The following is a 19,376-nucleotide window of genomic DNA, read 5'->3' on the forward strand; positions in this document are numbered from 1 at the left end:
CCCCCCCAAAAAAGAAAAAAAAAAAAAAAAAAAACAAAAAAAAAAACTCTTCTCAGTTGTGTTGGACTAATGGTACTTAGTTACTAACCTAGTTAACCCAGTGTAAGTATGTATCCAATGTTGTAAACATTAAAGCACTTTTTGTAAGTCGCTCTGGATAAGAGCGTCTGCCAAATGCCTAAATGTAAATGTAAATGTAACCTATTTTCTCACAAATGCAATGGAGCAACTTCCTCTTCCAAAACAGCAGATAGCTCTATCGGTCAATTTACTCTATTCTCCCGAGACCTCAAACAACGTGTTTATATGGTTTACCTTTATGTCCCAGAGGAATATGAGCGGGTAACAGTTTTGAGGTGTCTATAATATATCCAGACAGCCAGACATATTAATAATCCACTATCTTTAGGATGGAGCCCTGTAGGGGAATACAGTTATATCAAACCACAGTTGCATTTTAATGAACTATTGAAGGCTGAAAGAACTGCCATTGGCTTTTTATATCCATAACGGACGTATGCGACATGATGCATCAAAATCTTTTATAATTAGTGATCATATCTACACTTAAATAATCTTCAATTAAGTTATAAGGGGGGAAAAAAGCTTTAAATGAACAGTAAACATACTGAATTACAGACATAATTCTATTACAAACCTGCACACAGATTATTTAAATGTAGACATGATTTTTTTTATTGTACATCAATGCTGAAGGCATGAAAAATATGCAATTTCTCCTTTGAGCAGATCTTCTTTTGAACAGTTGATGTTGAGATGTATCTGCTACCTTTGCTCTTTTAAGTCTTCATAACAGCTCTGATCTAAGGTGCTATAAATTGATGATTTCTGAGGCTGGTAACTCTAAATGAACTTCCTCTTTGCAGCAGAGGTAAGTTTGGTCTTGCTTTCCTGGGATGGTCTTCATGAGAGACAGTTTCATCATGGAGCTTGATGGGTTTTGCAAATGCACTTGACAGTGTTGTCTTTGCAAGAACTGTTCCAAAACAGATAACATTTGTGTCTGATAGAACTCAAAAATGATGTGATTTCTGCTGAGATCATAATGCTTGGGAGACGTAGGTGCATTTTTTAAGAAAAGTTTTGTGAAATAAATGGAAAATTGAGAGAGATATCATCCCCTAGGCCTAAATCAGGGGAAAAAAATGTTAAATCCCATCTGTGTTCACAGCATAATTCGTCCAATGTATGACCTGCGTTAAGTGCCACAGACTGTAGACTTAAAGAATGCAATGATGATAGAAGGAATAACCAGAGGACAAAAAAACACTATTTTTAACAATTCCAATAGTACAACACACTGCACTATGGAAAAACACTGTCAAACAATTTTGCACTGTGGTGGTGATAGCACAGCACACAGTTATAACTCTGGGGTTTCCCCAAAGGACGTTTTAACTGAGACAAGCAAAAATATTTAAAGGCTTGTGACACAGGTGATAACAGAAAAAAAATTCTAGTATTTTATTTAATTTACACGAGTGAAAGAGATTATTGAGTGTCATTTGGAATGTAAATATCTCTCATCATTTGTCACACTCATGGTCAAGTGTTAATCCACAGAACACAACTACACATTGCTCACATGTTCTTTTAACTAAAAACGAATTATTATTATTATTATTATTTTTTTTTGCAAGGATTCAACAGAATTTACAGAAGCTGGATGTAACATTTATGAGGAATTTTTAGATTAAAGAAATATAAGATGTCAAATTCAGAGATAGGAAAGCTACATGTCTAGTCTGTTTTTATCTTGTGTTCCTCTGCAGCACTGAAACTCTGCATGTATTTCACTCTGAACACCTAAACACACTTCTATTTTAGTGACACACCACCAAAGAGGCCAACTGCTGCTGGAGGAAGTGACGGTGTAAAGACACCACATGGGTAAGCAGTTTAGTGACATCATCCCCACATTCTGTGAAGAGTGTACACAACCCAGTGTTTCAAGCATCTTTAAAATAATTAGCTCTAAATCTTGTAGTATAAGCACATGTACGACGCTGTAAGAACCTCCATGAGTAACAACCAATGAGAGAGCAAGAGGAAACTGTAGGGGGACGAGGCAGAAACAACCAGAACACCAATCATGATGAAGGAGACTCAGCGTTCTACATGAACCCGGACATAGACGGGGATTAATAAAGCTCTGGTACAAAGTTCTTATTTAATGAGCGTTAAACAGATTTAATAAAAAATTGTAATGATAACTTCTCTGTGTTTACATTTATATTAAGTTTGATGATAAACAGTAAAGACAACTCAGTTTAGTGTGCACATTACTTTTCCCCAATATTTCCATATTGTATATAGGAAATTATTCCTCAAAGTGTTTCCTTACATACTGTTTGAAAAAGAAAGAGAAAGAGAGACAGAAAGACTCACCTTCAGTGACATGAAGCTTTATGAGGAGGAGAAGAAAACACACCTGCATTCTTACTGAAGATCCAAACACACATTAATCAAAAAAAAAAATACAGCTAAACACACACTGACCAACTGCTGCACCGAGTCTCATCATAATGAACACACTCTACAGATCACACACTGCAAGTTTAGCACTTTACATCATTCACGCCTGCACTTTCCGTGGAAGTGCAGCCACGGGAAGTACAAAATTAGCAGAACATCACTAACCAGACAGAAGGTAGAAAGACTCTGATGTCTGTTCTACAACTTAACCAAGTTTATGCTCTAAAGACTATTAAAGTATAAAATCTATTGCCAATAAACTTTTCAACTATTACTTATTTTAAATTCCACCATAGTTAACACAGTAAGTGCAAAGTTAGGAGCACTATTCAAAGCCCCTACAGAGCCTGGAAGAGGAATGACATCATCAACAGATGCTATTTGTGCAGAAATAGAGAGGTATCAGTGCTCGCCTGGTGCAGGATAAAGCCGCAATTTACCCCTGAACCACTGCAAGACAAGTTTAAGACGCTCTTTTTTAAGAGGCATTTAATACTATAATTCCCCCCCACACCCACCACCAAGCTGGAGCACCTGGCACTCGCCCATCTCTGTGTCAGTGGATCTCCAATTCTTTAACTGGCAGGCCACAGGCAGTACAGAGAAGAAAGACGTATCAGCCTCCCTCAGCACTGGAGCCCCCTCCTGTACTCATTGTACACATATGACTGCGTGGCCACTACCAACTCCAGGACCATCATCAAGATTGCTGACAACACTGTCATTCTGTGCCTGATCTCTGACAACAATGAGATGGCCTGAAGCATATTAGAAATCTGGAGATCTGGTGCCAGGGGAACAACCTCCTCCTGAATATCAGCAAGACAAAGAGGTTAATAGCTGACTTAAGTAGAAAACAGAAATGGAACTACCACATGCCCATAATCAATGAGGGCCAAATAGAGATTCCGGACAGCTTCTGATACCTTGCTGTTTACATCACACAAGACCTGTCATGGTCCTCTTACATCAACAGCATGGTGAAAAAGACCCTCAGCGTCTCTACCACCTCAGATGCATAAGAGATTTTAGACTGCCCTACAAGGTGCTTAGGAACTTTAACACCTGCACCAGCGAGCAGACAGAGGGTAGACATCACAACCTTGTTTGGAAACATCGCCATGTAGGTCAGACAAATGTGGTGTGATCAGCTGAGTGCATCGTTAGCACCAAACTCCCTTATTTGTACTCAATCATCATCAAGTCTGCTCGCTAAAGGCCAATATTACCGCCTGGAAGAAGACTGAGGAGAAGCTGATTCCAACAGGCTGTATGAGCCCTCAACCAGAACATCACATTGGACTAAATGCTCTAATCTGTTTTCTTTGTTTCTCTCACTCAAAAACACCCGCCCTACATTTTCACATGGCTTTCATCTTCCACACCGCTAGGTCTTGGCACATTGTTCTGCACGTGTTTGGACATTGCTATTTTTTCTAAACACAAATGAGCACTGACTACACAGTTGTAATGTATCCAGCAATAATTTATCCATGGTGCCTTGCACCTAGCTTGCTGATTAACTGTGGCACTCTTTAAGTGAAGTACTTAGTGCATGTTATGTTGGGAAATGTGACCGATGAGATTTGTGACATTTAATATTAGAACAGGAAATAAATAATAATTAAATAAATAATTAAATAATTATTTAAAAAATAAAGAGTGAATTTATTATTATTTTTTTTTTTATTAAATTACATATTTTACAAGGTGCAAATGTTTAATTCATGAGATTAGTTTCCTCAAGCTGCAGGAGCACTACATTAAATCCATGTAGTGATGATTAAGGACATTTGTCCTCCATGCCAGCAGAGGTCACGCTGATCTAGTGTAGAGTGTAACCTCTGCTCGTTACTTCACTTGCATTAAGAACTTTATTCTGGTCAGAGTTGTGATGGATACATAGTCCATAGTAAAAAGACAGGGAATAAGGCAGGAATACAGCCTGACTGGGAGGCCAGACAATAACAAGGCACCATGCTCACACACTCATTTACACCTAAAGATGATTTAGAGCCACCAGTCCATCCACCTGCATGTTTTAGACTGTAAGAAGAACCTGAAGAACCCAGATAAAGCCCACACAGAGATGGGAGATCAGGGGAAACTTTACACAGGCAGTAACATGAGATCAGCGCCAAACCAGAGAGCCTGAAGTTGTTAGGACTGGAGTATTGAGCTTCAATATATTAAAGGAGAAATGTTTAAACTGAGAATGCAGGAGGAATATATGCTGAGGAAAAAGAGCTTCATACTGTAGAAATAGAGCAAATCAGAAATAATGAACTAATCATCCAGCTCTATCAGGTGACATAAGGACAGGATTGTGGCTGAGGGAGGTGGAGGAAGGTTTTGGGAGATGGACTGGACATCTGGCTTTGGAAGAGGAAGAGGGACTCAACAGATGAAGATGATCAATGATGGGAAAATTGTTTACAATCACTAATGTGACATGGATTTATTTATTATGTTGAATTTGATACGAAAGAATAGAAATATTAATGTTTTTATAAATATTTAAACATAAAAAATAGAAAATTACCCAGTTTTGATCAAAATACATCAGTTCTGAAAGCATTTACAATACAGGACTAGTACATGTACAAAATGATGTGAGAGAATATATGCGATGCTTTAAAATAAAAAATATGAACACAAATGACACTACAGTAATTTCCTGATTTCATGTGAAATACAAGAGTCTTTTATGCATAACTAAATTTTATATTTTGGATCTATTTCAGTTATCAGCCTTAGTTTTTAAAGCCACAGGTGGATGATGTAATACACTTATGTGATATAAACTCATGGAACTATCTGATCTGTTAATCAGGTGTGTTGAGGGTCGCTGCTGTTAAACATGTGTCTCTTCTGCTGATGATGTTCTCTACTGCAGATTCACTTTTCCATCTCCATCAGCTCTGCTGTAATGAACTCTATCAGGACTATATGGAGAGTCTATATGGAGAGTAAAATAGACAAGAAACATTCAGTCAGTTCAGCAGATAAACTGGAGTCATGGATGTTGAATTTCTATGAAATAGTAAAGCAAGTGCTTGAGATGCTCCTGAGATGCAGACGGGTCACTGGATTTTGTTATTAACTATGCAGTCCTGTCCTGTTCATGTAAATATCCTCAATATATGAACTCAATAACTAAAATAAATTATACAACAATTTAAACTAAATGTGTACCTTTCTTTCTGGTGCTGCAATAGACCACAGCTACGATGATGTGCAGAAAGATCACAGTCACCACAGCGAAGGGGACGAAGGGGAGAGACTCTGGAGAGATGTTATTAATACTATCAACATATTAGACATAACATTTTTATAGATGCTATAAGAGAATATTACATATGCACTGACGTATGAGCATTTTCAGGTAAACCACAGACATGTTTATGTAGAATGAATTAACGCTATATTTGAAATAAATGTAATAAAATATTTCATGCTGAATGGTTTTATATATAAGGTTTTTAATACAAAACATCTGGATCAGTTGTGGTTTGAATATAGATTTCGAGTGTAATTTTTTTCTTTCTAAAAAAGGTTTATGAATTTATTCTCTAAATCGCTTATCCTTTACAGGTTTAAGTCTGGAGCCTCTCCAGCAGACTTAGGGGACAAGGCAGGGTACAACCGGATAGGGTGCTGATCCATCACAGAGCGCGCGCACACACACACACACACACACACACACACACACACACACACACACACACACACTAATTGAAACGTCAATACGCCTACACTGCATGGGGGAGAAAACCGGAGTACCTGGAGGAAACCAACCAAGCATGTGGACAACATATCTCTATATATGCAGTCATTGTGTATAAAAAATAAGGTATTTAAAATTTCCAAAGCATTTCATTAATATTTATTGTCAGTTTTTTGTAACTATGTTGGCCTTGTACATTTCCTTGTGTCTGTATGAAATACAAACAACAATCTTGAATCAATCTTTAGTGAATCTTCATTAGCACTGTAGCATAGCCACATAAGAGACTGAGGTTAAAATTGCTGTAATACCTGCAAAACTTCTCTAAAGTTTGATACCTTATTAAATGGTCTTGGGCCCGAGTTCTTGCGAAAAGTTTGTCGGATGGAAGCCGTGGAAAAAAGAGACGAAATGAGAAAGTAAACCAAAAATGCGGAGGGGAGAGAGGAGTGGCGCGACCCTTCCGTGTTTTGTGATCAATCGTGTTTTTCCCGCTGTGTAGGCTTATGGACGTTACCTGTTACCTGGAGTATATTTGTGAATTGTTTCCTAATTAATCGGGTTTCATAGGGCAGCTTGGAGTTCTTTGTGCTCCAGGATTTGGAAAAACGCCGGGGAGACCGAGACTATGCACACGCTGGCTGATGCTCATATACTGTACACACACACACACACACACACTTTTTTTTTCTCTTTTTCCTCACATTTCTCTTTTGACCAAATAGGAACAGTTTATATTGTGAATATTGTAAATAGTGTTGTGAGGGGGTTTGGGGGATGAAGTATTTATAATAAATAGTTGGTTGAGCACTTTCTTGTGCATGACATTTATTGTTCTGTTACACTGATTAATTACTTCTGTGTATACGAGGCTAAAGACCGTTGTTTTGTAACTTCAGCTGATATTGGTGGTGTATGTTGCTGAGCTGTAAATGAACGTGAACGACGCTGGTTGCTCTGTCATACTGCGCTCTCAGTTCGGGTATTTTACACGCTCTCACCTCTGACCGCTGCCCTCACTGAGGTGGGGTACACCATGGACAGGGTGCCAAACCATCGACACACACATACACTTATTCACACACACTACGGGCAATTTCAGGAACATCAATTAGCTAAATCTACATGTCTTTGGACTGTTGGAGGAAACCGGAGAACCCGGAAGAATCCCACTAAGCACAGGGAGAACACGCAAACTCCATGCTCACAGAGACAGGAATCAAATGTGGAAGAGAATTGAGACTCTGAGTGGCACAGTGGTCAAGCACTCGCCCTATCATCCGAAGCACGCTAGTTTGGTTCCCGGGTGATGTGACGTTCCAGAAGATATAAACTCAATTAAAACGTTTAATTCTAACTTTAGCACTCATTTGAAACAAATTTTATGAAATATATTTCATGCTGTTTATACTTATTGATTTTATATAGCTGGTTTTACTTTCCTAAAATCTGGATGATTGTAAACAGTTTTAAAAGTGTAGTTTTGTCATTTCTGAATTTTTGTTTTCCTGTTCTGGAAACGTTCACATCAAATATAAATCACCAAAAGTGTTAATGACTTTAATGCAGTGAATTAATCGTTACCTTTTCCAGATGTTTCAGGGTGTGTGTTCATTTTGTTCTCGACCACCAGGGTTGGTTTTGTAGGTGTGACGTCTACAAGAACTAGAAGAAACAGATAAATGTAGTGTGTGAGTGTTGTGTTTGGCTCCAAGCTGATGCCTTAACCTGCACTAACTATCCTGACTGTGTGTTACAGTGCTGTGTAGTACCTGCTGTGGAAGTGGGTTTGGTCTTTGGTCTGGGTGTTGAAGGTCTTCTTGTGGCCTCTGCACAGAGAAAAACATTTAATCTGTTATACAGATGTGGTCATTAAGACTGCGCGTGTTTTCCCGCGGGATGCCTCAATTTAGCGCGCGGCGCGCCGCGACTTGCCGTAAGCAACATTCGGGAATTTAAATAAATGTGTTGTGCTTCACTGAATATCCGCCAGATGGCGCATGGAAGGACTTTATTTAAACGCCGGACCAAGTACTGTACAACGAAGAACTGTGTATAATTACTTAGTCTAAAACAATATTGTTCCCAATGCTGAAGCAAACATGAATTTTATTTTGCTTTACAACAGATCTTTCATGATGAATGTGTGTATATGTGCTTTATATTATTTTCATAATGATGAAATGAGATGCCCAAATTCGTGCTTTAAAATTCTTAATAAGTTTCTTATATATTTTTTGTAATGTTTTAACAGGGACAAAACAGTGAAAGACATGGCAATGTCTCAGTTTACATGGTGTTGAAATTAATTTAATTTCCTGATAGTAGGCTATCTGATAGTCTTAACTATGCGAATGTCCTGATTCGTGAATATGCCAACATATCTTATTTAAAACGTAAAAAATGTGTCGACATCATCAGAAGACATGAATGAATTATATATATTATATTATTAAGTAAATATTATCTTACGACCACAAACTTTTTCGGGCTTTTTATAATAATCATCATATTTGCTGTTTGTGTCCAGCACTTAATAATTATTTCATACATTATTTAACCACGGCTGGAAATAATAGCTGGAATGTGATGTGATTGTGAATTCATGACTGAAATAAAGCAGTTTGTCTTTTGTAAAGTACTTTCACTTTACAAAAGGCAGCGTTTTTATAAAAAGGTTGATAAACGTGTGTTGTACATTATATACACCGCGACAGCGCGCGCAGTTACTCACTTCTCACCTTTCATGTAGGTCTGCTCGGACTAATTCGTTTTAAACCCCTCAAAACTGCGTGTATATACAGCTCAAAATCTCCATCAGTTATTAACAATAGCATCTATTTAGAAAAAATGCCCCAGTGATTTCGGAGCTTCACACTCAAAAAAATTAACCTGGCTACCTGTTACATGTACTAAAATGTAATATGTGATTTGTACATAATAATTTCATGTTTCCAAGATGAACATAAATAAATTATGTTGTATTTACATGAAATTCAACAACTTAACATTTATAAGATTTAATCATGTTGAGATAAACCAAAGAGATCTTGTCACTATGAAAACCGGAAATAGCAAAACCGGAAATATCGCGAGAAGAGAACACAGCGTGTTGAGAAGACAAACGTTTGGCGGGCGTGTGGAAAAGGTAAGAAGGAATTAATTCCCATCTTTTCTAAATAGAAACGAAATACTGAACATAAATGTCACCTGCTGTTTAGCGATGTTTAGTCACGTTATTTTGGTTTAAGCTATTTCTTGTATTTTTAATCACACGTAAAATACCGACGGTTATATGTGCTTAATCTGCGGTTCGGTTCTGGTTTCGGTCTATTCTCATGAGTTGTGAAGCGAGAGGAAGAAAGTATAAATATTGTTCATTTGATAAATTAAGTATCATGAATTTTAATTGAATCTATCTCTGTATTTTTTCACAGGAGTTTGTGAGTGAAAGTGTCCTGTCTGCATCTGACTTCAGGAGTTTCCTGACCAACCGTCTCTAACGGTCATATTTAAAAGTCATAACGAACAGTTATAAAGTACAAAACGTTTCTGTTGGTGGTAAAAAAAAAAATGTTTTATGTTTTGTACACCTTTTCAAATTGAGACTTCATTTGTAAGTTGCTGCTGGTGTAAAATAAAAATCTCCGTTTTATCCCGTTTGTCTTATGTTTCCTTCCTTCACAGAATTCTGTAGACCAGGTCTTGAAATTTAAATTGACTTGAGTTGGATCAACTTAATTTACAACTGAAAAATGTGTTGTACCAACGCTATTCATTTATGTTAAAGGTATTAAATTATGTTGGACGCAGCTGTAGTAAATAAGTTAAATGAACCTAATAAAATTAATTTGACTGAACCTAAAAACATTAAGTTGGGCCAACAAAATTGCTTAATGTTGAAAGAAAGCCATTAAATCAGGTGGAAATTCTTTCCATAATTTAATTATGTTCATTCAACAAGTTATTTTTTTGAGTGCAGGAAATCTCCCGGCGCTCTGCGCATAACACCAGGCCAACTCATGTCGAAAAGAATTTATAAACGGTTTCTAAACGTGGGCTATTGTTTTTTTTTTTACTTATAGTATTTTTTAATTTAATTTAAATGAGGTTTGGGCTCAGGACTTTAATTCGGCATTGTGATTCTCCTCTTTAATTCACTCCATAGTTTTAGCTTAGCTGCATGCATGAAGTTTTCCAGAGTGCACCGGCAGAAGTAGACTAATGATTATGAACGCGTCGGGAAAACAGCAAGCAGACTGACTCTGACCATTTTAAAAAACGTTTGCGTTCATTTTCTGACGCGCTCAAGTTCACCAAAAACAATACAGAACAGCGCACCTTATTTGCTTTCAAACATTTATAAAATCACGTTTTTTCGTTCTTGTGAGTGCGCTTAAATAAAAGTTGAGTCTTATAAAGGCATGTAGTCTTATATAGTTTTATTATATAGTTTTTGCACATTAATCAGAGTCCTCATCTGTTACATTTTTGAGGACAATAGTTTTTTTTCAGCCTGTCACGGCGTGCGCCCAAATCAATATCGCTCCTCGCTCACTAGTTAGGCGGCCTCTCCTTCAGATATGCGAAGAAGCGGGGCTGCGGAATTAGGCACGAATGATGAAGAAGAGCTCTCCTTGCTAATGAATATAAAAATACTATAATATATAAAATACTCGGGGTTTGCTGGTTTACAGTGGATTTTACTACGTGGTGTGAGTGAGACGCGCGCACACAACGCGGAAGTGCGGCATGCAAGCGGGGCAATTGGAACGCGCCCCAGAGACTTCAAAGAAGAGCAAGCGCAAGCGGACGGAGGCAGGAGCTGCTGTCCGCGGATGGCCGTTGTACTCGTATTTTATAGCGCAGGGTGAAAACCCGGGATCATTGGCATGGATGAGCTATGTCCAGCTCTGTACCAGCATGTCATGTGGGCATTATAAGACTAAAAAGTGGCAGCTGGCACGCCTAAAAATAGACGCAGGTTAATTTTTTTATAGTCTAAATTAAAATCCTCCTCTTTAGTGCCTCCTATTCCTATTAATCCTATTGTTCTTTTAGTGTCACTGCGTGTGCTTACAATGCCAGACAACATTCAAATGCAAATTATTCACTATCCCCAAGTGTGAATCAGCTGTTCTCACCTATACATATTAACCTATACGTTCTCACCTAAAGTGTTTAGGTAAAATTCCACCTATACACGTGTGACAAATATGCAAAGAAAAAAAAATAGGAAGGGGCAAAAACTTTTTCATGGCACTTCACATGTAGTCAGATTGTTCCACTGGGCTGAAACTGTGGCAGGTGGAGTTATAGCACTTTTCAAATCACACTTACTATACACTGATATGAATAACTTTGAATGATGAATGGTACGTTAATATGATCTCGGGCTTGCTCCACATTATAAAAGCAAAGCGCGGAGATGGAGATCAGGGAAGTACGTGATGTGGTGGAAAATAGGCAGTGGCGGTTCTACACTGAATTGCTCCGCGGGCGAGACTCCCTGCCGCCCCCCAACCCCCAGCCCCCCCCGGCAGCGCCACTTCTAACCAACCAAACCCCCTGTCTGACGTCTGCTCGGTCTTGTTAATTTGTTTTAAAACCCCCAATTCTGTGAATTTCCCCAGCAGCGAAACCGGTTTGATGACTTCACACCTGTCGTAAAGGTGAGATGGGGGATTACAGTAACTGTGGATGCGCTTCACCTCGGAGCGCGCTGTCGCGTTGTATTCAATGAATAGACTAAAACTAAATCATGTTTGCTTCAGCATTGGAAACAACATTGTAATAAGATTAACTTTATTAAAGATTATACACTTTTGTATTCTTTGTCCACACGTGGGCAATTTTTAGATATTGATCCTTTCTCGATGCAGCGAATTTTCTGAGCAAATTAATAATAATTTTCATGAATGAAAAGGAGGAAGAAGAAAAGGTTACGCGAAAATAAGAAAAACCTTTCGAGGTAAATGCTGTGAAATGCTTCAAATGAACAGATTCTGCCTATAACAGGTCAGGGACAGTGAGGCTGGATCCAGCAGCGCACCACTCCACCTTTAACTCCACCTGGCACAGTTTAATCCCAGTGGAACAATCTGACTACATGTGCAGTGACATAAAAAAAGTATTTGCCCCTTCCTGATTTATTTTTTCTTTGTATATTTGTCACCATTGTATGGGTGGAATTTCACCTAAACATCAGCTAAACATTTAGGAAAAGACCGATTGGCCTTTTTTTGTGAGTTATCATGCATTTGCATTTCGGGGATATCATCTTGATGCATTGTAAGACATACCACTCATCAGTGATGATGAACCAGTGCCTGCTGATGATGACCAACACGTCTCCCCTGATCTACTGTACCAGAGCCAAGTAAAAAGAATGGCAATCATACTGAATAAAATTAGTAGCAGCATTAACTCGTGCTAGTTATTATGATGGTGGTAAATATTAATTGAAATAATGTTTCTCAGGATTATTTCGTATTAATATTGACTACCATAATAATTAAAATAAGTAACTAGTTTACTAGCGTGAGCTACTGCTGCTACTGATTTTATTTCAGCTTGCCTGTTGTTTTATTGCCATTCCTTTTAAAATATTGTCTTTATAGATTTATATGTTGTTTGTCTTGATGTTCTTTCCAATATATGTTCAGTGATACTTCAAATAACATGTTTAAATAGCATTGATTTCTGTATTGTGTTATATTTTTATACTAGTAACTGGTGTTAAAAATGTATCTCTACATTAATGAGCCAATGTATTATGGTATGGGCTGCTGTGGGCCAGGAAGTCCAGGGCCACTTTTTGGTCCCAGTCCGCCCCTGTAATAACGAATAGAGAAAGCGCAGTCGAAGCCCGGGGATTCTGTGTTCCGCGGGGGCCAGTCATGAATAGCTGACACTTAGTGACAGCCAATGAAATTGAAGCATTTTTGTTGCTTTCCACGTGGTGTGGCGTTGCTTAAATAATATCGGTATAATATCCGTATATCCTATAAAATCGTCCAGACCCTGGTTCGAATCCCGCTCTGGGTGAAAATGTAATAAATGTGAATCCTTTGTTTTACACTTTTTGCTTATGATAATTATTAAATTATAGCAACTGTGAGGTGAGTGCTAATGTGTTTCATAGCTTAAGCAAAAAAAAATTCTCAATTGCAAACATGCATTTAGTACTGAAGCATAAGTTGATAATGTAATGGCTATATCTATGGCATTTTAGCGAATAGCACCAGCATATTGAGCACTGGCTGGGAATCCAACCCGGGTCTCCCGCATGGCGGGCGAATCACCTACCACTGAGCCACCAGTACCTGTCTGCGTTTAAAGCGCTTAAATACTGTTATAGGCTAACGTCATACATCTTTGTAGTCCTTTTGCACACGCGCGGGTGCGTTACAATAATAATAATAATAAATTTGGAGAACTACTACTACTAATAATAATAATTCTGAATGAAAATGATGAATAAATACATAACAGTTTGAGCTTGACACGTTTATGACCTCTGTCGCTTGCTGTCAATCACACTAAATATATTTTAGTATAAGAGACATAAAACTTTTCGGCGCAGTAGACACACAATACTTTAGACTGAAACACGACTGCCCCCTACAGGTATTGAAGGGCATTTTCACAGCTTGCCGCGCGCAACCACGGCAAGTCGTGGGATCCCTTTTCCGAAAACGTGCGTTTTTAAAGGCCAGATCTGTAAATAAATTCAGGAAATGTAGTGTGGATCAGAACACACACTCAGATAATCCATAATCTTAAACACACGCATGGAAAATGGGCAAAACATGAAACAGAAGCATTTTTCTCTTTTTTTGGGAGTAAAATTAAACAATATATTTAGTGTGATTGCTGCCTCACGCGGCTATAAATGTGTTGTAAAGGCCATATTTCATTCTTGTGATTGGTTCTTGTGTTTATTTCATTTCAGTCTATTAGTTAAGCATTAGGCACTAAGTATCATACTCATAATTTGTATTGTGACATAATTTCATGAGTTGTTCTGTGACATCATCTCACAGTTATGTAGCTGCATGTCTATCACACACGTCAGTTGTTAGTTGTTGTTAAGACACTGAAGGATACAGAAAGGTGTGGCGCACACAAGCTTTTGACCGTGAGACAGTAAGCTAAAAGGAATACAGTAAAATAAGTTGTCGTAACTGTAATCTATCGAAGCTACAGAACACAGCAAGCGACTTGTCGTGACTACAGTGGATTTATGCAAAAAACTGTAACAACTGTTGTACTTTGATGTTAAAAATAAACAAGAGACAAAGAAATCAACGAAACATCTGGGGTCGTCAGTGACACTGTGTAACAAAAGGACACGCGTCAGAACTTGTGAATAACATGCACGTACATATGTCTTCGTTTCATTCGGATTACGCGAATATTATTTCTCTTCACTCTGAGTGGAGATCATTTTACCTTTAACTTTCACTGAGACGTCTTTAATGTCGTTGTTGTTGATCTTACACCTGTAATATCCTCCATCCTCTACAGTCAGGTGTGATATGAGTAGAGAGAGATTTCCTGGATGATGATCATTAATGAGCTGAACTCTGTGTGTGTAGCGATTTGTCTGGTCCTTTGGAAAGATTTCTTTCTGATCAGATCCTTTGATAAAGATCCATCTCAGAGTGTGTGGTTTGGCTTGTAGTTGAGAGCAGGAGCAGGGCAGAAGGACAGACTGTCCCACGTATCCAGTCACACTCACTATCTGCTGATTCCTCAGGCAACCTGGAGAATAAACAAACATCAACATATTGCATTGCTGTTACAACATCCAGCCTGTGGTGGATTAACAACATCTAAACTTTGACTTCTAGGGAAGTTTGTGTTCATCTTAAATGTTCACTAGAATAAAGCACAAAAACAATTCACTAGTTTTAAGATATCCACAAAGAGAAACTTTACAATTCTATCTCTTGGTTAAAACATTAGATTAGACTGAGCTTGAGTGATATGGAGAAAAGGGAAACACACACACACACACCAGCATTTTTAAACTCACACCACACTGAGTTAGAGCTCTCTATTTAAAATATGTATTTATAGCAGATTCTAATCTAAGTGACTATAACTCACTTTCAGTAGCATGAAGCTGTATTAAGAGGAGAACAAAACACACACTGCCTCAGCACAAATTTACAAAATTTCACAATGGTCAATTTGTTGTCCTGCATCAAGCAAAGAATATTATAAAATTATTGCAGTTAGTTTAAGAATCATCCAGCACATTATTATAAACTGGTCAAATAGTTCTGAACCGTCAACTTCACAAAAGAGAAGGCTCAGATTTATTAATTAATTTATTAATTTAATTAGTGTGATTAGGGTTACCTAAAATTTGCAGCTACATGAGAATCGGAGCCATGTTTATTAGTCAAAGTAGAAGCATATATAACTACAGACTGACGCCTCAGGCATCAGTTCATTCATTCAGCTCCTTTAGAGCTGCACGTAGTAGCGGATAAAAACAAGTAAAACATTTTAATTAAACAAATTCATAATCACAGTACTAAAATTAGAGTACAAATGTAGAATTCAAATTAAATTAAATCTCATTAGGATCAAATTTAAGCGAAATAAATGTTAACACAGTGAGCCTTTAGATTATATCACATTTAATTAAAAAAGACGTGTAGGGTTTTGTGTCATCTTATATATTGTGGTTTTTAGATTCATTAACTGAAATAAATGATCCTAAAATTAAAACCTTGTCAGGATGTTCTACTGCATCAGCAGATGTCGGTCATTCAGCCCCGCTTCTGTTTTTGTGTTATTATAAGAATAAAATGCAGTAGACTGTTATGATCTGTAGCCGGTTTGACCCATGTTGCACGGGCGGCACCATTAGGCACGGACACGATGCGAGGTCTTATGAAGAAAAGGGTAATTTATTTAGGTAAAATAGGGAAGGAAAGGGTTAAAGGAGTGAGGATGGACAATAAGTGGCGGTGGGTGGAGTGGCAGAACGGAGCATGCAGAGGCAGCGCTCCAGCACGCTCCTTCGTGACGGCGCTTCTCCCGCTGTCGATGTCCGGCGGGAGTCCTCGCTGACGCAAACGCAATAACTTAACGCAAACCCTCGCGGCCTTTTCCTCTTCGGCAGCGGAAGGCAGGCTCGGTGCGGAAATGAAGGTACCACACGAGCTCGCACAGCTCTTTCTCGCGCTGTCCTCAGCGTGGGGATCAATGGGCGGAATTCCAGTGTCCTTGTTTAAAGTCCCTGGGGCGCGTCACATTGCCCCACTTGCATGCCGCTCTCCTATTCTCCACCACATCACGTACTTCACGGATCTCAGACTAAACTCTGCGCCTTGCTTTTATAATGCGGAGCAAGCCTAAGATCATATTAACGTTAATTATAGCAGCGGCACGAATATCAATGGAGCCTACGGAGTGAGCGAGTAGCCATAGTAGATTTGGGCACACTCCCATCACAGGCGCACGCCATCACATATCATCATAGTTTTCTTAAATAGTAAATAATGACCCCCACTGCACTGTACCACCGCTGGCAAAACCTTATGAAATACAAGTTAAACATTAAACAAATTTACAATCACAGTATTAAAATTACAGTAAAGATTTAGAATTTAAATTAAATATACAGTACGTAGACAACCAGAATGGTTATTACCGTCACGCTCACCACCGTGGGAAAACAACAGCAGCCAAAGTAAATCAGTTGCATTTTCAGAAGTCATTCATAAAATGACCGCCAGGTGGCGCAAAGTGACATTTTTCACTCTATGCAGTTTTAAATATAATTAAGTCATAAAAAAGTCTTAACAATATGTTGTATCGAAGAAATACTACAGTGATGGTAATTACCACATCTGGGAACTTGGTAATTTTCACATCTGAGAACATCTGAAAAAATAAAAAAATCTGAACCAGAGATATTAATATTTATTTTATAATAATGAGTCAAAAAAACAAACATTGGTTAAATGTTGTTTGGACAGACGATCAAGTTCACTAGCTGATAATTTTATTTGTACAAAGAATGAACTGTTATATAGCCTATCTCTGTTTGTATCTGTTTATTGTTATTTTAAAAAATACATTCAAAAATACATCAAACTTTAAATATAGAAATAACTTGTAAAATAGACTTTCAGAATAAAACATTACAATAACTTAAAAAAGACGCACTAAAAATGTTGTGTTGTTTCTGTAAACACATCGTTGGGTGGTTTATGCCGGGTCAAAATTCTGGGTTATTTTGAGTACTTTAAATACATTGTTGTGTTGCTCATGTTGGGTCAAATGAGATGTAGTGAGTTACAAATGAACACCTGGTTGGGTTATTTTGACCAAACAACTGGTTTATTCATTATTCTCTGGTTTCTACAAATAGCAGCCTGCAGAATGTTTGAAATATTACTGTTATTGTGTCACAGGTGTAGTTTTCAGAGATTTGAGCTTCAGGAAATCTCCCAGCGCTCGGCATATAACACAGGCCTAATGCAGCCTCGGAAAGACTTTCCAAACGTTTTTTTAAATGTGGGCTATTGTTGTTTACTTACAATATTTGTTAATTTAATTTAAATGAGGTTTGGGCTCGGGATTTTGATTTGGTATCTGTAATGGGTTTGAGCCTATTTGCACGGGCAGCATCATGAGGCACGGACACGAGGCGAGGTCTTACGAGAAAAGGGATAATTTATTTAGGTGAAATAGGGAAGGAAAGGGTTAAAGAAGGAAGGACAGAAAGAAAGGGGAAAGGATAAAGTGCACGTGCAGATCCGGGGCTGTGTCATACTGGTGTAACCCAAGTTACTATCCAGCCTGGAGAGGCTTATTAAGATTTATTTGTGTGTGTATGTATGTGTACACACACTCATTTTGAATTGAGAAATTAGATATCACATTAGACATCATTAGATATTAGAAAACATCACAGTTTAAACATATATACAAAATATGTGTAGTTTTGAATTGCCGCGTGTAGCTCTGCCCACTGCCGATTGCGTCATTGCACAACGCGGTCTGCTTCACTTGGTGAGAGAAGTAATGGCAGACAGCGTGAATTTCATATAAATTTGTGATTCCAGTGCGAAAAAGGATAAAAAGAAAAGAGTAAGAAATGGATTAAATAAAACACTTAAGTTTAAAATTGTTGTCATGAAGTAGAAAATATTAAGCTGTATTATTTCCATAAAGTAATCAAGGAGCTGGGCAGTTGCATCTGGTGAAATCTGTGTAAATCAGCCTTTCTGTGGTGCACAAGGATTTATGCTAATATCACTCATTTCTGGGTGAGTAAGCTTATGGTTTATTTTATATGCTTTATAGAGTTAATATTATTTACTTTTTTGGGAGTTAGGTGAATTTAAAACATGCCGTGGTTATATGTTCAGTAAGTGTAAATTAAGGATGTATTGTTTTAAAAGAGTTATACTAAGTTATTTAGGTAATACAGTGGTTACTCAAGGGGAATGTCTATGACTGCCACGCACTCTGTCGCGGCAAACGGCAACAGCCGAAATAAGTTAGTTGCAATTCAAAGTAATTTGTAAAATGACCGCCAGGTGGTGCAAGGGGACATTTTGTAAACGGCTGCAATTAATTTTGTTTAGACTGGTTCTATCTGTCTATTGTTATTGTTATTATTAAAGGAAACAGCACAAACAACAGCTCAAGGGCTTGTAAAAACATTTTAATTTTAAACAGTAAAAATGTAAATTTTGGAATCCACAGACGCTTAGTGGTCCGAACACAACGTAATAATCTTTGTATGATAAAATGACTCGTGGCATGAATCTACACGGAGCACTTCAGTTTCAAATAATCATTCAATAACATGATAATAATAATCAAAAGTAAAATAATAATATTCTTTTTGCTGTTTATGTCCACCATTTAATAATTATTTATTTATCAAAAATTAAAGCTGCTCACATCGCGCACACTTTCACTTAAAAAAAAGGCAGTGTTTAATCAAGTATATGTTGCCTCTCTTTATGAAACGAAGCTGCTCGTGTCGGCTTATATCAGGAGCATTTTGATCAAAGGGGAAATTAGAAGGGGAAAAGTAAAAGTGTGTACAAACAACATAGCACAATGCATGTGTGTAAATGGCCGAAAAGTGGTTATGAATAAATCTTTAAGTGAA

The 19,376-nt window shown here is 37.8% G+C and overlaps 1 protein-coding gene across 1 annotated transcript in view; it reads right to left on the reverse strand.

Moving 5' to 3' along the window:
• Positions 1-5,307: 5,307 nt before the first annotated feature.
• Positions 5,308-19,376, reverse strand: part of LOC128543559 (cell adhesion molecule DSCAM-like) — a 235,707-nt gene continuing 221,638 nt past the window's right edge. The window contains exons 3-5 of the mRNA XM_053513951.1: positions 7,808-7,888; positions 5,692-5,781; positions 5,308-5,454 (exon numbers count right to left, since the gene is read on the reverse strand). Of these exons, the coding sequence (XP_053369926.1) occupies positions 5,384-5,454; positions 5,692-5,781; positions 7,808-7,888 (242 nt within the window). The 3' untranslated portion in view covers positions 5,308-5,383. The remainder of the gene's footprint in view (positions 5,455-5,691; positions 5,782-7,807; positions 7,889-19,376) is intronic.

This window comes from Clarias gariepinus, chromosome 2 (assembly GCF_024256425.1).
Source record: "Clarias gariepinus isolate MV-2021 ecotype Netherlands chromosome 2, CGAR_prim_01v2, whole genome shotgun sequence".
In the NCBI taxonomy this organism is placed as follows: domain Eukaryota; kingdom Metazoa; phylum Chordata; class Actinopteri; order Siluriformes; family Clariidae; genus Clarias; species Clarias gariepinus.